Raw genomic sequence first — 23,011 nt, 5'->3', positions numbered from 1 at the left:
TCCATGTTATAGAAATTATCTTTAAAATTCTGTATATTGATGCTGTAGCAAATCCTTCTGTTGATGAATTTCTTGGTTGATAAAATATGTCTTAATTAACATATACCACTTTATTATTATGTCAAACATATTTTTAAAGTATATATTGCTGAACATATCATTTTTGGTTTTTTAGTATATCACTTGATAAATTTCATTTAAAATTTTATGTGATACTTTTATAACTGTCATGTTTTTAGTACTTACACACTTATTTTGCTCTCTTATTCTTGACACTCAGTGGTTTGGCTGTGTTTATAAAAACACTAAAGATCTTAATGAAAATGGAAGGATATATTAGTCTGTTTTTCAAATGTCTCTAGAGCTTTGAGACAATGACATTAAATAGGAACATCACTTAATAGAAATGACTTAGTCTCAGAGAGCTCTTTTCTTTTACCCTACATCTTACAACTCCATCTGGCACATAATAGGTTCACAGTTAATGTTCATTGGGTAATTAAAGGAAAAGGTCTTATTTCTTCTTACTCCAGTAACCTTAACATCAGCTACTTATTTTTAACAAATAAATGAGTAATATCAGTCAGTACTCCAAGGAATGGAATGACTATGCTTCTCTTTTTCCTTCTCTCCCTCTATTCTCTTTTATTTTTTACAAAAATGCTTTTGATTTCAGAGGCATCAATTTTTTTTGTATTTTTTCACACAAGTCAGACCCTTTTTTCAAATGCTCCTTTTTTTTTTTTTTTAACTTTCAGCTCCAATTATATTGATAACCCCTATGCCTCACCATTTTCTTCTTTTATTTATTCAACACATATCTATTAAGCTCCCATTGTATACAAGAAATTGGTCAAGGCACAAATATAAACAAAACATATGTAATCTTTGTTGTCATGGATTTGATGTTCAAATAGAGGGAGACTGAAAATTAGCAAATAAATAAATATTTATACTAAGTTAATCTGTTGGGTTGATATGTGTATGTCACCCCAAAAGATATATTAAAGTCTTAATCCCCTGTATGTATAAATATTGGTAAAACCATCTGCAGATATAATTAGGTTAACTATCTTAAGTTGGGATCATCTTGGGTTGGGCAGGGACAATGTCTAAATCCAATGACAGGTGTCTTTATAAAAAAAGAGGAAGGCACAGAGACACAGAAAGAAGGCCATGTGAAGGAGGCTGAAATTGGAGTTATGAAACCCCAAGCCAAGGAATGCCAAAAGTTTTGGGTAACACATGAAGGTGAGAGAGAGGAGGCATGGAACAGATTCTCCTTCAGAGCCTCCAGAGGGGACTGATTCAGCCAACACTTTGATTTTGAAGATATGGCTTCCAGAACTATGAAAGTACAATTTTTTGTTGTTTCAACAACTGATAGTATGGTAATTTGTAGAGAAGCCTTAGAAAACTTGCCTAATTGAGATGCTGAGAAACACTATTGAATAAAAAAAAATAGAAATGGAAGTTAGAGATTGTGAGGGTATGGTAAATAATTGCAAATTTAAATGTGGGGATATGTGACATTTGGTCAAAATCTAGAAGAGGTAAGGAACCAAGCCATGCAAATATCTGGAAGATATTTTCAAATGCAAAGAGCAAGGGGCCAGAACATGACTATGAATTCAAGGAGCAGCAAGAATAGTGTGGGTGGGCCAGTACGAGTAAGAGCAGACAGAAGAAAACAAGATCAGTAGCTAGCCTGAGGCTGCTTCATAAGGGTGTCTTATAGGTGCGGTTATATACAATGAGATGTGACTTGTTAGAAGGTAATGCACAGTGAAGTAATATTATAATTTAGTTGCTGTATTGAACTATGATTTTATTTCTTCATGGAATTTATAAAAAGTTAAAGCAAACCCTCTTATGCCTAAATGTTGATTGTCAGTCAGGGTAATCATATTTACTATGGACTAACAAGAAATAGATGCTAGAATTTATAGAACACTAATGATAGTGTACTATTCTAATTGCTGTGCACAAAGACTGTTTAATCCTTAAAACAACCCCATAAAAGAGGTGTTTTCATTCTCTTTTTAAGGATGAGGAATCTAAGATTCAAGTAAGGTAACTAACTTGTACAAGGTTTTAGAACAAGTTAGCTTGCACAAATGGCATTTGAATTCAGGTCTGTGTGAAACTAAAGCTTATGTTTGTAAATTCTGTGTTATTTTTACCTATCTACCCAAAATATATATGTAATTTACAAAGTAAAAACCAAATTGATTAGGTATTTAAAACTTAGAAAACAATCTGAAGGGTTTCAACTAGAACCTTTTATCTTCTTATGTCCCTTGTAAACCCCTATTTGACATATTATTTAATTACATTAGGCTCAAGGTAAAACATGCAGTTTAAGAAATAACAGCTGAAAAACCTTTGCTATTAAGTTCATTTCTTCAATCACCGTATCCAGTCAACACTGCAAGGAATTGCGTTCTCCCCTGACATTCAAAAGGATTTCAACATTCCTATCTCATCAGTCTCAATATTGTTTCTATGTACGTATATAATGAATGTGCATTTCTTTGATTTTAAAATTTTAATATTATTTTATTGACTTGAGAGACAGAGAGAGAGGGAGACAGAGAGAGAGAGACACTGATAGGTTGCCCCAAGTATGCCCCCCAATCAGGAATAGAACCCAAAACCTGTGTATGTGCCCTGACCAGGAATCGAACTGGCTACCTTTCAGTACACAGGACAAAGCTCCAACCAACTGAGCCATACTGGCCTGAGATAAATGTGCATTTCTTTTCAAATAAAACTCCATGAGTACAATAAATAAATTATTTGATTTCCTCAATACATTTTATCAGAAAGTAATATGTGAAAATATTTTTTTAAATTTATGAAATGTTTTCTCAAAAATATAGATAATTCATCTTTACTTTTTTCTCTCACTTTAACTAGTCCTTAAAGACCACTTACTATAAAGTCTGTTATGAAATAAACTGAAGAGATTTTAATCTAGCTTCTGATGTTTAGAAAATCTAATAGAGACATAGTTGTGATGTTGGTGTTGTGTTGAGGCTTTTGTTATTTTTTATTATAATGTCATAATATGCAGCTCTTTCCCAATGCACTAATGCAAAAATAACCAGTGCTAATTTTTCTACCCTTTGTAAATTAACTCCAATTTTAAAATTGCATTTTTATATCTGCTTGTTATTCCTTTTGCTTTGGTCAAGGTAAATTTGCTCTAAGCTGATCATTGGAATTGGTCAGGATAGGAGTGCAGTAATATAGGTCACACCTCTTGTTTTGCCTACATTTTTTCCCAGTCGTATTTCAGACAGCTAACGTCTTTCTTTTCTTACTGATTCTATTTATTATTTTTCCATTCTTACTTATTTAGATTACTCTCTATTCCTCCATTTACTCTTTGTTTCAGGTTCTTAGCTGAGTGATGTAGATTATAGACTAATCAGGTCAAAATATTTTCTTAGCATGTCATTGGAGATTCCTAGAAAAATCTATTGAAGAATTATATATGTCATTATTATATAAAGGGCTTTATTATAATCATAATGCATATTCTGTGGCTTCTTACAAAAAAAGAAATTAGGTTTATCAGTACCTTAGTTCAACACATTTTTTAGACTATAAAAATAATCTTAAGTCAGTTCATTACTGGTGTATTGATATCAACTTAGGAAATGCAGATGTGTATGTTCTGCAAGCAACATTAATGAATGTTTTTAAAATGGATAATTAGTAAGTTTTTTGTGCTGAAAACCAATTTTAATTAATAACTTAAACAGTGTACCTTCATGGTTGTTTTTTATCTCTTTTATATTGAATTTACACTTACAAACCAACTTCTCATAGTAACAATGAGGCCCCTATTTGGGCATGTTTATGTTACCAATAATTCAATATAAGTCGCAACTTTGAAAAACTCAGAGGACTTTCTTACAGAACAGTTTTCTTTTTAATATAAAATCTATTAAGACTTTGTTTCTACCTAGGATGTGAATTTTGATTGGAGATGAAAACATCAATTTTCTAAATTTTTAACATTTCTTCACCAAATACTCAAGTTGGGAGGAAATTTCTTCTTGTGCCTTATGATATGAATCTTGAGTTCATAATTTAAATAATAAAATAGGATTTTTCCCTCTCCCTGTCCACACTTGAACCTAATGTCATGATATTAAGAGACGATAGGCATATAATTCTTTAATTCATGACTTGTAATTTCTTTTTAAAAAAGAAATCTAATTCAAAATTTTTGTGGCTACCAGCTCCTTGTCAAAGCTTTTGGCTTTGTGTTTAGTTTGGAAAGTGAACTATAAAAGATAAAACTATAAATTCATAAGTCCATTCTATATTTATATAATTGGTGTCATCATTTTGATGTCTGAATGATAGCAAGCTAGAATAGACACACATGATACAATTATAATTAATTATAGTTAAGGGTAGACCTATTTAATATTTAGGAATTACCAATTCAGATTTTAATATGTAACTGAAAGAGATTTTTCATTTGACATGTCATTAGAAAGACTAGAAAGACTTTCTGCAAGCAAAATTGCAGACTAATGGTAGGGATAAAAACATTATTTTGTATGTGTGTTCTGGAGAAAGATTAATTCATCTTCACCATAAATTGTGGTTGTGAGTGGGTGATATTAGTACTATTGATATACAGCAGATCTCTCTTCATGATGGCATCTCATTTATATACAGTAGAACCTGTATAATAATTTTTTAGTAGAGACCAGAATTATACCAATAACCTAAACTGTCCTCATTGTGTCATATTTTTCATTGCAGGGAGCAGTTAAGTTTTTAATTTATCTTCAGCTGTACTGTATTTATGTCTATTGATAATAGGAACATTATAATTTTTATCAGTTTTATTGGCTTAATCCGTTAACCTTTTCCAACCATCTGCCTAAACCTCTCCCTTCTGACAATTTATAAAATCTTTAAAAATGTATGAATGTTTTTTTGAATTATGTTTAGAATCATTTTAATCCTTTTATAGCCACCTTTAAAGAATCAGAAACCATTTAATAGCTTAGGCCACATGCTACTTACATAGTGTACTCTTAATAATTCATGGTAACAGCAATTACAATAACTACTTTGAAAATGAGAACCAAATAAAGTTTATAGTAGTATATAATATAGTATGCACATGCCTATATGTGTCTTTATTTGGGCCTAATTCTTGAAAAATTATTTGTAAGCCATTTGTTTGAAATATTTGTGTCTACTCTGAGGAGTAATTTTCAGTCACTCTCAGAAATAATCTAATAAATAAGCAAACATAAATTATTCTTTTAAGTTGTTAAACATAATTAGTGATATTTTCTGATAACACTTGATATTTACAACATAAAAGTTCAAATGATCCGTTGTGAAATAACTTGATGACTGCATAGCTCTTCTACTGAATATTTCAGGCTCAGTATTATGGCAATACCTTAACTGGCTTTCAGTAGGAATATTGAAATATAAAAATACGTACAAAATTATAGTGTTGTGTAGTTGCTTTTTTGGTCTTTCATGTGTTATTAAAAATATCTACTTCTTAAGTTTAGTAAATTCAAATTATGTAAAAATGAGAAAACGTCTTCTTCGATGACATCTGATAAGCTAGGGATAAATATAAATTACATAAGACTTTATTTTGTCCAGTAATTTCTGTAACAGATACAACCTTTTCCGAGTTCTCTGGGACGGGCACTTCGTAGAGATGTGTGGTCGCTAGGTCTTGCTGGTTGCATCTGGATGCTTGTCAGGGTCAGAGCTCTTCATGGAAACATTAAGCAAAAGCTTTCGTAATATGAACATTTCAGCCTGGACGCCTGATCTGCGTGAAAGGCATTGTTCTTCGCGGATGACCTCTTTGCACAGAGCTATAGCTTCATCCTTTTTCCCATCATTATGTTTGCCGGGGGAAAATCCTGCTGTGCTACATCATAATAACATGTAATCTTCTTGCTCAGTTTAGCTGAGATTTAAGGAGGCTGTTCATAAAAGCTGTTCTTTAAAAGCCTGATCTATAATTTTGCAGAATCACCCCAGCAGAAAAGCGAGAGGCTTTCTAAGAAAGAGACAACCATTAAAACTCTTACATGAAGATTAGTTTCAAGTTTTACAATCCAGTACCAAACCATCTGGCAAATCTCATGTCAGGTTTTGTTAAACCTCTGAGCTTTCTAAGTGATCATTCATCCCCCTTCTGTAACATTCCTCCTTCCTTAAACACACATGCATACACTTGACTTGTTGATGATTGAGATAAAAGATCTAATTAAATGCTCCAAGCTTGTTGATTTTTCCACCTGGTGATGTGCTAGCCTTGAAGACAATTTCAAAATAGCTGTTTGCTTTTGACAGAACCCTCAGAATCCTATGGATACATGAATATATTCCTCCCAAATTGCTCTCCTCCTTTTACCACATTTCCCTTAGGTCTAATTTCATCCAAAAGGAAGATCAGTATATAGGTGTGATATCAAACCACTTCAAAGGGACTCAGACAAGTCTGGAAAGTATTGGACAAGTCTATGAAATAACCCAACATTGTTTTCCTGAATATCTCATCACTTTAGCTTTGATGATGGCAGTTATCCTAGAAAGAGTACTTACTCTTTAAATAAGTTTTAGTTTTATTAAACTGGTGTTAAATTGTTTCTACACCATTCCATCCACTACTATCAATTTGTGGTTTGCTTTTAGAAATCCATTTCTCTTGAGACCAATTTGACAAAACAAAATAAATAAAGCAAAAAAAAAAAACCCACCAAAACACACACGCACACACACACACAAAACCATGCAAACAATAAAGGAAGATTAATTGTAAGACACAGGTGTCCCAGATTCACAATACTCTGTCTGGGTCAGAATGCTGATAAGCATAGGTTTGCATGTCTCTTTAATTCTGGCAAATGTCTCATAATTACCCTGTGGACAAGAAACATTAGTAAACTGTATTTTCTGGCTTGGCTTCCTCTCCAAAAAGCATGGTATAAATTCAGCTTGTGAGTTTATACAAGAATACTTTACTTTATATAACTTATTAGGAAAGCTTAAATTTGTCATATTTCTCCAAGCATGTAATCTATAGAGTACTTTCAGGAAACAGAACATCTTAAGGATACTTGACAAGTTTAAATGAATATCGAATCTCAAACTGCATGTTTAAATTTACTCAATCCAACCCCTATTCTTCTTGCCTACATCCAAAAATGTTTTCATTAATTTTAGGCAAATTTAAATGTATCCTTTAACATTTTAATTAGTCAATTTATTTTAAATCTTTCAATAGTCAATTAGACTGAAAGTTTATTATTTATCTTTATGAATGAATTTATCTACGATCAAAAGAGATTTCTCCAGTTAGAGGGTATGTAATAATTAGAAAAAGTAAAGAATAATTAATGTCTGACTTCTCTGTTCCCTCCACCCTCACATTACTGTGTTATTTGTTGTAGCAGCTGGTAATTTTATTTTTTATTTTTTGAGAGCTACAAAAGCCTTTTGTAAGTAATTAGAATTTCTAGTTTCAAATTTTTGAGGTGAAAGGAGAGAGTTAGAGAAGGAACCATGTGGTGGATGGCTCTAGATAGCTTCCACTTCATGTTAATAGGGAAGATATATCTATATTTGTTCAAGTGAAGAGGATAATTATAAAGTGCCAGACACTTTACTATAGTAACTCAGTAGAATACAATGATTCTAAGAGGCTCATATTATTATACTCATTTCACAGATGATGAAACTAAAAGTCATCTTTAACTTGACAGTGTTCATAAAACTAATAAGATATAAAGCCAGATGCAGATTTACAGGCCCTGACTTTCACTGCTGCTTGAGTAGATTTTAGTCTTTTAAACACCTATCTTTTCCTCCTTAGATATTGACTGACACCTCTGCTAATTGAAAGACAGAAACCTATGGCAACAGGATCTTGAGAAATGTTAGGGTATGGATTAACTAAGGGCTTTTCCGATTTCAGAAAGTCTCTACAGTATATTCACTGCCATTGAAAATTGTGCCCTGTAATTTATTATAAATATTAAAAATTGGTATTTTGCCAAGGTTTTTAACATGAAATCGTTCAACTAAATATATTGTGAGCAAAAGTAAGTTCCAGAATATACTTCATATTTTATAAACTGTCTCATATTTTTGGTGGATATTATTTCTAAATTAAGGATCTTGGTGTTTATAAGGAAATAAATGACAATGAGGGAAAGATTTTATAAATGTAACCACTAGAAACATTATTCACATACTGATATGTCTTTAGGTATATGTCATTATGGTAGATATTACATAGGACTCCAAAAAATATCTTATATGCTAGTTTGAGAAGATTTTTCCCCCTTCCTATCAATATGTCAACCATATGGCAATAAAATATCCATGATCTATCACTTAAACTCACTTGTAGTCTTTGAGAAGCTGAAATAAAGTGATGGCTGTGACAATTTACAATGTCACATTTCTGCAAAACCCAAAATTCCTGGTGTGTATAATTACCAAGAACATAGAAGCATGCTTCCATTTCTAGTGGAAAATCTGCTACTTTTGAGAAAGAAATGTAATAGCTGAACACATGGAAATTCCTCTGGATTCTCATTTTGCTACATTTTGAAACAGTAATTTAATGTTGAGACTATAGTTAGAAATATCATGATCTTATTCTAACCGTGATTTTATTACCATTAGGTTTGAGTGACAATTAAATTTCCAAGTGGGAGAATAAAGGATGCATTTCACATTTCTCTTTTAAAATTATCACAGACTCAGTCTGGGTTTACCTCACATAGTAGTTTTGGAATTAGTCAGATTAAAGAATGCAGTTAATATGTCAGGTAGCTAAAGCTCAGATTCTATGCTACACTCAGGGAAACAGTGGAGGACATTTAGAAGGTCCTACCAGATTTAGTAGGTTCAGTCAAATTAAATTGCTCCATAAGCCTTTTCTTGCAAGAAAGTTATATTTTGGGAAGTGAATTTTACTCTTTTTGGTCACCTGTAACAGTGTCTTATTATTTTCCTGAAAGACTAAATCTTTTGGAAGTTGAAAATATTTTCCCATTTGTCACAAAAGCTGCATCACTGTATTTATTTTGAGCTATAATTCACATTTCTGTGCTTGTAAATTTAGTTGATAATTTCCTTACTTCTTGCTTCAGAGAAAAAAAATAAGGGAGATTTAATAAATGTTTGGGCATTTACTCTGAATTGATGCTCTTAAGAGCCAGCCTCTTCCTATACCAATAAACAAAATCATTCAAGCAGACTATAAGCAATTTTATTAAGGCATGAAATTTCTGCATACTGAAATGTAAAATTATATAAATGAACACCTTTTCTTCCACATATGTCTGCTTAATTAGGCCAACACGGCATCACTAATAAAATAATGTACTAGTGCTTAAAGGATTTAATAGATTTTTTAAATTAATCTTTATTGTTGAAAGTATTACAGGTATCTCATTTCCCCCCCCATTGACTCCCTCCACCTCACCCCCACCCCCTCCCCAGGCCTTCACCCCATTATTGACTATGTCCATGGGTTATGCATATATGCATATAACTTCTTTGGTTAATCTCTTCCCACCCTTCACACCCTTTCCTTTTCACTCTGAAATATGATCGTTTGTTGCATGCATCAATGTCTCTGGATCTATTTAGTTCGTCAGATTCTTTTGTTCATTAGCTTCTTCTTAAAGAAGACCCTTCAACATTTCCTGTAGTGCTGGTCTGGTGGTGATGAACTCCTTTAGCTTTTTATTATCTATGAAGCTCTTTATCTGACCTTCAGTTCTAAATGATAGCCTTGCTGGGTAAAGTAATCTTGGTTGTAGGTTCTTGCTTTTCATCACTTTGAATGTTTCTTGCCACTCCCTTCTGGCCTGCAAAGTTTCTGTTGAGAAATCAGCTAACAGTCGTATGGGTGCCCCCTTGTAGGTAACTAACTGCTTTTCTCTTGCTGCTTTTAAGATTCTCTCTTTGTCTTTAACCCTTGGCATTTTAATTATGATGTGTCTTGTTGTGAGCCTCTTTGGGTTCCTCTTGTTTGGCACCCTCTGTGCTTCCTGGACTTGTAAGTCTATTTTTTCCCCCAGGTAAGGGAAATTTTCTGTAATTATTTTTTGAAATAAGTTTTCAATTTCTTTCTGTCTTTCTTCTCCTTCTGGCACCCCAGTAATACGAATGTTGGGCCTCTTGAAGTTGTCCCAGAGACTCCTTATAACTCTTCAAATTTCTGGACTCTTTTTTGTTTTTGCTCTTCTGGTTGGGTGTTTTTTGTTTCCTCATGTTCCAAATTGCTGATTTGATTCTCAGTGTCCTCTACTCTACTGTTGATTCCCTATAAATTATTCTTCACTGAAGTTCATGTAGCCTTCCTTTCTGATAGGTATTTTATTAGGTCATCGATGGTCTCATTTGTTTTCATAATAGTCTTACTAATGTCCTTGAGAATCCTTATAACCAAAATTCTGAACTCTGTGCCTGTTAGCTTGCTTGGTTCTATTTCATTTAGTTCCTTTTCTGGAGATTTCTTCTGATCTTTCCTTTGTGACATCTTTCTTTGCTTCCACATTTTGGCTGCCCCAGGTGTTTTTTTCTATGTATTAGGTAGACCTGCTATGTCTCCAGGAATTTGTTGAGTGGCTTTGTGTAGTAGGTGTCCTGTAGTGTCCAGTGGTTCAACCTCTCCACTCACCTAATCTAGGCCTTCTAGGTGCCCCCCTGTGTGGGCTATGTGCACTGTCCTGTTGTAGTTGAGCCTTGGTTGCTGTTGGCTTCACTGGGAGGAATTGACCCATAGGACAATCACCTGTGAGGACCAGCTGCAGCTACGGCCAGAGAGCTGCTGTGCTGGAGACACCCTTATGGAGCAGGATTTACTTCAGTGGAGCTTTGGTGTTCACCAAGTGCACCCCTTGAGTGTGTCACTCGTGGATGTGGTAGGGTTGTAATCCAGCATGGTTGAGTCTGACCACCAGGTGCACTGTCTCTGGGGCCTCCTGGGAGATGCAGAGTCAGCCTGTGCCAGTGCTTTGCCCAGGGCCACCCAGCATGAGCTACACAGCAAACTGTAGTTGGCTGCTACTTGTGCTGGGCTTGGAGGTGTCCAGGAGAGGCCGAGCTATGAGCCAATGCAGGCTGCTGCTAGTGCCAGGCCTGGGGCTACTTATCAAGCTGTATAGGGCACACTGCTGCTTGTTTGAGAGATTTTAGGGAAGTCCTAAGCATGAGGCTTGAGAGGCCACTTGCACAGAAAAGCCACTGGAAATGGCCTGGATGAGCTGCAGGTGGGGAGGGGCGGGGCCTCCAGGAATCACGGGGCGGGAACAAAGATGTGAGTCAGGTGCTGGCAATTCAAATATGGCACCTGCCTGCCGGCTGTGTGAGGGGAGGACTTGCCACAGAAGCAATGGCCTCTGCCAGCTCTTCTGCCTGGGAGGAAGCTGACCCTCCAGCTCTCGCCCCAATTTCAGGCAGGTTAGTTCCTCCCCAAGTGTCCCAGGTCCTTTCAGGCTGCTGCCCGGCGCTGGGCTCAAAGGGAGCACGTCTGAGTGAGTCCGCGTGCAGGCCCTTTAAGAGGAAAGCCTACGGCTCCCACAGCCTCTGCGACCCTCAGAGACAGTCCCCGCTGGTTTTCACAGCCCGAAGCTGTGGGGGCTTCTCTTTCAGGCCCTGGAGCCCTAGGCTGGGGGCCTGCTGTGGGGCTGGGACCTCTCCCTCCTCCTGGATACCCCCGCCACCAAGATTCCCTCCCAGGTTTAACCCACAGAACCAGGTGTGGGCCCGTGGCCGCATCTCCAGGATCCATCCCCTATCCGCCCGAGTCCCCGCCCCTCCTCCAGGTCTTGGTGCTGCTTCAGTTCCCTGGTTGTAGAGCTTCTGTGCAGCCGGATCTCAGGAGGCTCTGAGTGACGGTGGTTCTGTATTTTAGTTGTAATTTTTATATGGTTGCTGGAGGCGGCAGGGACCAAGGTTACCTGCGCCACCATCTTGCTTCTCTCTAGATTTTTAAACAGTTGAATTCTCTTTCAGTGTCTAAACTATGAAATAATAATATCTGAATCAGGAAAAATAAGAAGATTCAATATCTATTTTTCTCTTGGAGGTATTATTATTATTTTTAGCAGTAATGCCAGTGGTACTCCTCAGAACACTTTAAGATCGATGGTAAGACAGGCTGGCTGGTATGGCTCAGTGGTTGAGCATTGGCCTATGATCCAGAGGATCCTGGTTAAGTTCCCCGTCAGGGCACAGGCCAAGGTTGCAGGCTCGATCACCAGCAAGGAGGGTGTGCAAGAGGCAGCCGATCAATGACTCTCTCATCATTGATGTTTCTATCTCTCTCTCCCTCTCCCTTCTTCTCTCTGAAATCAATACAAACAAAAAATAAATCAATGGTAAGACATACTTCTCACTTTTCAGTTTTGAGCACTGTTTAACTGGATTAAAATGAGGCTTAAATCTGTAAAGCCTGTGATTATTATAAAGAACCTTACTTTTTCCTTGACAGCTTGACATCTGATTCCTTAAAAGGAAAGATACAGTTTGATTCAGTACATGGTGCATGTAAGGAAACAGAAATGCAAATCTGCATTTTATTTCTCACGTGTCACTGATGAACCATATTTCATTTTCTTAAAATAGTTAATAAAAGTTTTTGAGCACTAATATTTCCTAGAATTGTCATTTCTCTCACTTGCATGATAATGAATTCTCAGCAGTTCTGTATATTAGAGCTATTTTATTAGACAATTTCTCAGCTATTGATTTTATAACTGTAGTGTTTGGTGAAAGGAGGAGGGGGCAATGGAAAGAACATTGTCAGGGAGGGGAGTGTTATTTTACCTTTAAGTTGTTATTTTTGTATAAAACAAAATTCAACAAATTTCTAATATTTGAGTATTGCACAGGAAGAAGAAACTTTTCTTTATCCTTCTAGGTTCTTTTTGCTTGAATAATAATTAAATCTACATGGAACAGATTAACAAGAGAAAATAACCAAATTTAATTACATACTTATGTATGTAATTAAACACCACAAACATGAGAGGCTCAGAGCTAAGGATGAGGTATGGCATTTTTTGCCTTCAGAGAGTCATTGCCACACCATAGGAAGAAGATTAGTAATTAGTAGTTTGTCCTGTCATAAAGATTGGACAAAAAGGTTATCTCTAATAATCTTTTATTGTGGACAAGACTCTTTTTAAGTTTTTTAGGAAGTTAAGTGGGAGCAGAAGTTTCTCTTGAATCTTCAGGGTATTAGTTGCCCTTAAATCAAAACCATCTGCATACCAAAGAGAAACATATTGGGGTGACTCATTCTGAACCCCTATAATATTGAAGCATATTATACAATAAAGCTATTTAACTGACATATTTAAATGGACAAGATAGATCCACATAGCATTAAACATTTAACCATTAAAATGTCATGCCACTTAGTGGACATTTGAATGTGGCATTATACATTTGACAGAAGGCAACCAAGACAAACATGACACTGCTCACAGTTGACAAAAAATATTTACATCAGATGCTTAGTATGTGCATGGAAATGCAACTCTAATAAACTCGGTTTAGAAATAATGTTAAATCTGAGACCTGAGCACAAATCTGCTTAGAAACTCTGATAACACAGGACACTTTGCTCACATACATTTGAGTGTTTCTACTTTGCTTACTGTAGAACTATAAAATCACCAGCTAACTTTGCAAGTCCACCAAGAGTATGTCCTTAATTCATTTCCTCATGTATTTGTCCCACCATTAAGCTACATCTTCATGGCACTACTGTTATACTGACCACATCCTGGGTTTGTTTCCCTGCTTTGGAAAAACAAACAAACAAAAACTCCCCGCCACCCTCTGCATCTAAGTTCTACCAGGTTTTACATATTTTATAGACTTGTATATTAATCACAGTTAATAGTCTGTCTTTCCCTTTTCCCTAAGTTAAGGGTCAGCAAACTTTCTCTGTAAAGGGCCAGAATAGATATTTATTTATACAACACAAGGGAAAATAAACTTCAAACAAAATCTCAATTGATGATATTCAAATCATCAATTATAGTAATAATATGCACATTTTTTACGTAACACAGACCCGCTAATGAGATAAAAGGATTTTTGTATCTGATTTCTGAAAATGCCTTTTCACACAGATAGGTACTGCTAAATACTGATATAAATCTACAAGCACATAGTTTTAGCTCAACATATCTATATCTTGGAAGGCATGTAAATAATTCTATTAAATTATTTTCTTTATATTTGTATTAAGCATGCCATTACATTGAAGATTAATAATTTCTAATTGAACTTTTGGCAAAAGGTCCTCAATTTGTTGCATTTTTGCATATTTGTTGCAACCCATTGAAAATTCATGTGGGGATGGAGATTTTGCTTCTTGTTTTAACTTCTATAGTGCTGGAGCCTATAAAGTAACTTGACATTACTTTGATGCAAACAGTTTTAGTCAGCAGAATTACTTTACTGCATCATAAGTTTTGCATGTAAGCATTGTTTTTACCTTATAATATTAGGTTGATTTATTAAGAGACATTGTCAAGTCTGCAGCAAAAATTAATTTGAAAAATGATTCAGTGTTTCATAAGAGGGTTCAAGAATGCTCCTCATTCAGCAAAATTTCAATCTTGTCTCTTAGTGAGAAAAATCTCAATAAAACTTTGTCACAACTAAGCCATCCAACTGCTTATGTGTTAGAGCATGTCTGGATATTTAGCTGTGTTTTTGAAAAAAGTTTACAGAATGACAATGGTTCTATTGCCAATAGTAAATGAAATTCAATGACACAGGACAAGCTCAAGTATTTTCCACCAAGTACTGGCTGATGAATAATGCAATAAGTAACCAGAGGTTTTGAACACCTTACATTTCCCAAGCCTCATAAATTTGCCCACCTGAGCTTTTTTTCTGTGCCACATATGCTTCACCCACCATTAGATGTAACACTTCTTAGCAGACCCCATTTCAGATTTTACTGAATTACTGTTTTCTTAAATTTTTGAAATTATTCTTTCCTTTTCTGTTCCATGCAGACTATCCTATCCTATCCTATCCTATCCTATCCTATCCTATCCTATCCTATCCTATCCTATCCTATCCTATCCTATCCTATCCTATCCTATCCTATCCTTCTTTTCCAATCCTGTTCTATGTAATTCTCTTCTATTCTATTCATAGAGGCTAATTCTTCAGTCATTTAAAATCTGGCATTGCTTCCTCAAGTAAATAACAACAATTAAGCATTGTTGTAACATCTGTTAACTCATGAAGACAAGGAAAACCGCTCAGAATCATTTGTCTTTGTTTTGTTTTTAATTCACTATTGATGTAGCTGTCAATGTCCTATACTTTTTGAGTAACTGTACTTGCTGAAAGGCTGGTAGTCTTCAATTTCTTTTCTCTTGGCACATTTTCTTTGACTGTTGTAAACAAAATTTAATTAAGTCATCATTAATAAGTGGTTTTCTCTGAATGGCTAACCAATAGGCCTTTCAGACTTACTTTGGTCACAGCCTTCTTTTATTTTCTTATTTTTGTGAAGAAATTCTGCTGTGACGAGATGGTCCATTTTGATTTTCTAGTTTTTCTGACTGTTGATTACTTGTGAGTTGGAATATTGTAATGAGTGCTTGGTCTGTTCATATCAATGTGTATTGTATTCTTTTTGTCACACATATAGTGTCATTGCATAGTAAACACAACTATCATTTAATTTGATAACAAAAAAATTTTGCCCAACTGGGACTTAAAAGTGTAATGTCCCAAATTTGATCATCTATTTTCTTGATTTGAGATAATGGGCATGCACTAGTAATAAAATAAAATATAAAATAAAAAATAAAATAAAAAAACTGTGGTGGCTAGGCTATATATGTGGGTCACTTGATAGTTTAAGGGAAGAAAATAATTTTCCCTCTACTCTTCTAAGTCTCTTGGCTGAGACCCTATAATAAAGGACCAATTAAGAGGAGAAAAACAAAAGTTGAATAAGAAGTATATTTCTTGTATTTATGGGAAAACCCAGAAAAACTGGGTAGCTCTCTGAATGGGCCAAGACATCATCTTAAATATCATCACTAGCTAAAGACAAAAGCAGATTTTGGAGGTGGGGGATCCAGTTATGGGAGACTATACAGAAAAGCACATTAAATAGGGGTACATTTGTTATGCAGATTTGGGTCTGCAGCTTTCTCCATTGATAAGACTTTCTGGAGATTTAACCATCCTTCTCCTCCAGGTACAGAGAGGGAGACTCCCTTACAGAAGAGAATCTTCCTTTTAAAATGTAAATGTGCTTTACAAAAGGGTAAGGTCTGCTTGGCTTCAGAGCTTTTTCTATGTTTACTGTTTCTTTAAAATAATCAGCTTCAAATAATCCTCTTACCAGAGATAATTTTTGCAGTAGTAAATTCTTGTCCTTTTCAAAACCTTATGTAACTGTAAATTGTAGTATGGCAAACAACAGTGTGATGTTTTGAGAGACATAAGATATCTGCCACTACTGCTCAACCATGCTTATTATAGCGAGAAAGCTTCCAACAGTCACTGAGTTGGGTTTTCTTAGCTTTCTTGAAAAATATCTTCCTTTCATAGATCAAATGATACTATTTATCAAATGTTTTTCACATATGTGAAAATCACACATGTAGAACATGTTATAGTATACATTCAATATTTTAAATGAAGAGAATATATTCTATGTCTTGAGGAAAATTACATGGATAAAGACATCTTTTCAAGACCTTGATAATTATTCTGAGTTGGTAAGTTTGGATCTGTGTATCAGTTCATAAATTTATTGGCATTTATAACATTTATTAAATGCCTTTGCATTATAGCAAATTTACGATGTGTTGGCACACACAGATTTAAATTTCAGACAATGGTGACTTTCCAAATACAAGCTATTAAAGCAATTGAATTGTAAAAGCATTGGGTTGAAAGCCCTTCCAGCTTACATTTCAACCATTTAAATATTTTAAGTTGTCCTTTACAATCCCATTCATATGTCTAATGGAACTCTAAAATGTAATAGTAGAATGTAAACTCAATGAGAAAAGGGATTTCTTTTTTCTTTTTTATTCCTGATACCTAGAGCTGTGTCTATCACATTGTGAATTCTAAATAAGTAATTTAAGAAAAAGCTATTTACCCAGGCACTATTTACCTATATTTGATGCATGTGTGCAATGCACTATGTTTTTCTCTTTTAACAAACCACTTAAAAACACTTCTATTTTTATTCCTTTTAAAGACAACGAAGGAGGTTGTGAGATCTCGCACCCCCATGAAAGAGACAACTGTGGAGATCTGGATACATCCCCAACCACAGGTATGAAATTAAAGACTTAATAGTTCCTCTTTATTCCCTTTAAATGATTTTTATAAATGTATATGAAATATGCTTTTAAAATATTTATTTATTTTATAGTTTTTTATTGTTTCTTTGAGAGAGAGAGAAAGAGAGAGAGATTTGTTGTTCCACTTATTTATGAATTCATTGGTTGAATCTTGTATGTACCCTGACCAGGGAATGAATCCTCAACCTTGGCATATCAGGATGATGGTCCAACCAACTGAGCTACCCAGCCAGGCTCCTGAATGTATAAGAAATATTTTTATCTTGTGTTTCTCAATGTATTTTCTATGAAGTTTTATTAGGTGGTTTTGTGCTAGACTCTAATGTGATAATATGACAGTAAATACATATTTCTCCCTAGTATGGTTTGATGATAATAATGGAGTTCATTTATTTGTTCAATCAGGTATAAGCATTCCTCAAAAAATATATTCTAAATGATTGTCTATTCCTTTAAATGTTTAAGTTTACTTATGAGATCGTGTATTGAAAAAAGTTGAGGATTCCTGTTTTATAATATTACTTAAATTTAAGGTTTAGCCTTGTTAAAGAAAAAAACACAGGCCCAAATATTATCAGTGGAAGTGGAGTTCTTGGGATGCCATGAGGAAAATAATTTTCTGAGGCTCCCACAGGAAAATGCAGTTTGATGGAAAGCTTTATTGATGATGTAAAATTAAGGAGGTTCTCCGTCAACTTCCCATCTCTCTCCATCTCGCCATGGAAGAAGTCCAATCTTGTCTTCAGCAGGGCCAGAATTAAGGCCACTGCCCAGAATTTCTGTTCCATATTATAGTCCAATCTAGCATCTGGCTGGCTTAGCTTGTGTTCACAACTGCAGTCCATTGTGTGGGGGTTTGCATGGCCCTGGACCATGCAGGGAGCAAGAGAGCGCAAGTGCAAAACAAGAGAGAGGGAACTCTTTGTTAGGGGATTTTTTTTTTTTAAATGTATCTTTATTGATTTCAGAGAGAGGAAAGGAGAGGGAGAGAGAGAGCTAGAAACATCAATGATGAGAGTCATTGATCTGCTGCAGCCCGCAACCCGGGCATGTGCCCTGACAGGGAATCGAAGCCTGATCGCCTGGATCCTAGGTCGATGCTTAACCGCTGAGCCATGCCCGGCCAGGCTGTTAGGGGATTTTAACTTTCCAAGATTTCAGATGTTTCTGATGGGGTATACCCTATAGCCAACCAATCTACTGTTCCCCAGGCTAAGCTGACAGGCAGGCACCTTCCTTGTGTCACCTTGACTTGACTTCACATTTGCTTATCTCCCCCTTCTCCTCAAAACAATCCAGTATCAGATGGGGGAGGGGAGGGGTGTTAATCCCCTTTAAGGAACAATGCTGTGTGAAGCTGTAGCTTCCTGGTGATGCTTCCCAGGTGACCATGCTTACAATGTCTGGCCTCCCCTTTGCTCTTCCTATTATTAATATTAATAAAGTGGCTAATTACAACAATAACAAGACTGGTGTCACTCATACTAAAAGCACATGATACTAAACCTAGATTTAACACCTGATCTAATTATAGTTTCAACCACTCCCAGAAACAGTCTTAATCAACCAGTCTGGAATTTTTTGGTCAAGCACCAGTCATGATTTGCCCTCTCCATTCCCCATAGAAAGAAAAGGCAATCTGCATGATAAAAACCCTTCCTTTTCCCTTCCCCCAAAGAAAATATGTTCCAGACCAAAAATAATTATTTTGCTTCTTCTGTTAATAATGCCTTTGATTCACCCTGCTTCCCATAAAAATCTTCCATTTTATAAAACCCCTTTGTTACTGAATAGAAAAAGATCATCCACCTGGCACTAGCAGAGCCAAATACTAAACACTGAGAATTGCTGTGGAGGAAGATTTGCTGTTTTATGAATGGAACCTCCCAGGAGAACGGGAAGCTAATGTTCAAAAGCCCAAACACCAGGGTGGTTTTCAGACAAGGGGTTTTATAGAGCAAAATCATGAGTCATTATGAGTAAGGAGTTTAGAGTTGAGGGCCTTGCTGATTGGTTAAGAGTGAGGTAGGCCGTAAATCATTATTTCAGATCTTCAGTTCAACTTAGCATCCCTCAGCCTAGTTTCCTTGGAATGTCGCCAGGGGTGTTCTCCTTTAGGGCTCAGGAGCTGAATCACAACTTAAGCTATGATGTTATCTTTAGCTTAATACAAACCCATAGCTTGTGACCCTTAGTCAAGGCATGGCTGTTGTTTCTGGCTGCCTCGGGTTAATGACTAGTAAGGGAAAGGGTCAAATCTCATGGGACGTGCTGTAAAGAAACTGAATAGATTGCTGGCGCTACATAGTGAATCAAAATTGTGCATTAAATCAAGACCCTCAGTTTCACCTTCTACTTGCGACATGGGATGCTGCCCTGTTCATGAATTTCTTAATAAAACCAATTAGATCTTAAAATTTAGTCCATTGATTTTTGTTTTTTAACAGCATCATTTGAAGCAATTTGTTTTATGCTAATTAAGTGACTTTTAGTAAAGTCTCATTAAAACAAAATTAATTCTGGGGGAAACCAGTTTGAAATTAAAGTAAGTTATTTTGAAGAATCCACTTTTACTTGTTTCAGTCAAGACAGCTCAAAATGTGACTAACAAATACAATCAAGTTTGTTTTCTTAGTAAAAACCTCAAGCAGACTTAAAAAACAGAATGAGGAGATCAATGTCCAAACATTCATATGCTATTTGTTATTCCCTGACTGATTAAGTTAATGTTGTTAATAAACTAAAGGTCCTAAATCTGACTCCTTGGGTATCAAATTAAGATCCATAAATTGTATTCTACCTTATTATTTTCAAGTGCCTCTTATTTGTCCAAAGGGGTATAATTTTAGAAATTCTAGATAGATAAATACATATCTACAGTATTAGAAAACCCAAATGGAATGAAAAAAAAAATCATATCTGTTTATTATTTATCATTTCAAGTGTGCTTATGAAATTCATGAAAGTCATGTGTTCAATAATGATAACATTGTTCAATATTTTATAGCATTAATTTATGCTTTTGGGGAAGAGTTACAAAATTAATATATGCACAGTGGGAAGAAATGATTAATTTTACAAAGGTATATTGCAACCCAGGAATTATCCAAATTTTTACAAGTTTTAAATTCGTCAAGCCTGATTTAGTATAGTTTGGCTAAATTTCAAACTGACTTTCAAGTCTTACACCTCTGATTCAGTCTCAAGAAAAGTGGAGAGGATGTGGCCTACTAAGTGATACAATCGACATCTATATCCTTGATTGAGGAGCGATTGCAATCTTCAGGATGTAGTTTTGAAGAAAAGCACACAATTTTAAAATATGTACTTTAAAGTCCAAAAATTTGAACTACCAGTGTGAGAGGAGGTATGACTGGAATAGTTAAAAGTCATATTGAATTAGACATTTTTATGTAACACCATTTCTTCTGTGAATAAGATGATCTGTCAATATTTTTCATCTAGCCAGTTACTTCTGAGTGTATGCTACTCAGTGGAGTACAGTATAATTAACTCTACTAACTTCTTGCCAATTACTGATTCATTGATTGGTTTATGAACTTATAATCTTGTTAGGGATACAATAGTTTCTTCCATAGTTAGTGCTTTTTGCTTGGGTTTCTTTTATTAGGTAAGTCTTTTTAAGTATTTGGCAGTCTTGATTGTTCTTACTGGCTGAGTTTGCACATGATACAGATAGGGACTTTCCAACCTTGTTTTTGATAAACATTGTACTTGCCTCTAAAAGTTTTAAAGGAAATATTTGTTTTATAAAATTTTTTTTACAGTTTCTTATGAAATATCTCATATTTAGCAAGACATTCAATACTCATTTACAAGATTTAAAAAGAATCTGAAAATAGAAGCGTAGAAACTACTGAAACTACAGTGCAAACTGAAAATGAAATTATTTCTGTTCTATTAAAATCATAAAAGTCTTTGATAGTGTCTCCCTCAACCATTCAGATACCAACTAATTAAAATTCATTATGCAGATAGTGACTTTGAGGGCTTTTTTTTTTTTTTAAATGGGCAAAAATAACAATAGGTTCCCATTAAGCAGAATTGTTCTTAGTTGTAAAAGCCAACTATTCAACAAATTAAAGTAACTTCTGAACCATAAAATCATAGGTCTACTTATTCTTTGAGTAAAGAAAATAAAAATGGTATTGTCCATTTCCTTATCAGAAATATCCTTATAAGTCCATTTTCTTTAGCATTTTTTGTTAGACTCTTTAGAAAATATTTATGTACATAACTAGGGTACATATCTTAAAGTTCCAAGTTAGATTTTCAAAAATTAACATCATTTTTAAATAACACTGAAAAAAAATCAAATTACCCAGAGCACCATTTCAATGTTCAAGGGCCATTGGGGTCATAAACACTCACTTTCCCTAATATCTGTGTAGTACTTAGAAGAAACAGAGAGCTACTTAAAAATGGTGGTTGACCATGTGAGGGAGGGGAAAATTTCTCCTCTTTTCTAATTTAGTTTGTCTGACTTGTCTAATAATCAAAATTGATACAAAACAGATCAACAGGAAAAACCATACTTAACTGTGTGTGTATATTCAGGCATCACATAAGACTATGGGACTGGAGGACAAGTCCTGCAGTTGAGGCTTATATGCCATTCTGTACTGAGGAGGATGACGTAGTAGTTTGGTCTTCAAAAGGAAGGCAGGCAATTCAGAGTTAAATGAGAAAGAGCAAACATTTGGTAAACAAATTCTTGCCGGGTCACCCAGAAACACTGGGACACCGAGGGGAGTCTAACAAACAGATCTTGCTAGGTTCGTTCAGGTCTTCCACACTTAGTCCATATTATACTAAGGTGATAACTCCCTTCCTGGAGCATGTTTTTCTATTTGAATTCTTTTAGGTAGGTCAGGGATGGTGAAAGCCCTTCCTGAGTCCATTGTTTCTTAAAAATTACTAGCTCAACATAATAAATATCCCCAAAAAGGCATGTTGTGGGGTGGCAAAATGTGCTCCCACTCAACAATCTCTGCACATGTATACAGCATTTTGGCCAGTTGGCACAGAATTCTTATTTTGTTGTAATGCACCAATTTATAATGACTCAGTCTTTTCCTCTTGCATAGTAAATTCTCCCCCCCCCCACACACACTTTCCCTGCTTCCATTCTTAGTAATTACAATGTTCAGTGAGATTGCAAGTCTAAAACTGAATAATATTCTGCCAAAAATTGGAACAAAATAAAACTAGTGTATTATATGAGGTCTTTTCATGGTTTTCTATGATGTACAATAGCAACTTCTTTGCTTGTGAAAAATATTCTTCTATTAAGATAACATTCTGATTATGAATATAGCCCTTGATTTGACTACCACTGTACTTTATTAGGTACAGATATATTGTAATCATGACTTATATTCACTGAGAAATAAGTAGCTCAGTGCAATAGCATTAGGAACCTGCTGTAGAATGTGAAGGGGGGGACAGAACTATTGCTTAACATTAATTCCCCAAATCTTAACACCCATAGCTAGTGAATCATATGTCTCCCAGAAAGAACATAACTGACCTCTGACACAGAAAGAAAATAAGATAGTGAAAACATCATGAAGTGACACAAGAGAAAT

At 35.1% G+C, this 23,011-nt stretch overlaps 1 protein-coding gene across 1 annotated transcript in view; it reads left to right on the top strand.

Moving 5' to 3' along the window:
- The window catches only part of PCDH11X (protocadherin 11 X-linked), a 675,478-nt gene that overhangs the window by 320,907 nt on the left and 331,560 nt on the right, over nt 1-23,011 (top strand). Inside the window, exon 4 of the mRNA XM_087813444.1 lies at nt 17,297-17,374. Coding sequence (XP_087669570.1) covers nt 17,297-17,374 — 78 coding nt within the window. The remainder of the gene's footprint in view (nt 1-17,296; nt 17,375-23,011) is intronic.

The sequence above is a fragment of the Miniopterus natalensis genome, chromosome X (genome assembly GCF_054644295.1).
Source record: "Miniopterus natalensis isolate mMinNat1 chromosome X, mMinNat1.hap1, whole genome shotgun sequence".
In the NCBI taxonomy this organism is placed as follows: Eukaryota; Metazoa; Chordata; class Mammalia; order Chiroptera; family Miniopteridae; genus Miniopterus; species Miniopterus natalensis.
This window is presented reverse-complemented; position numbering and strand designations above follow the sequence as displayed.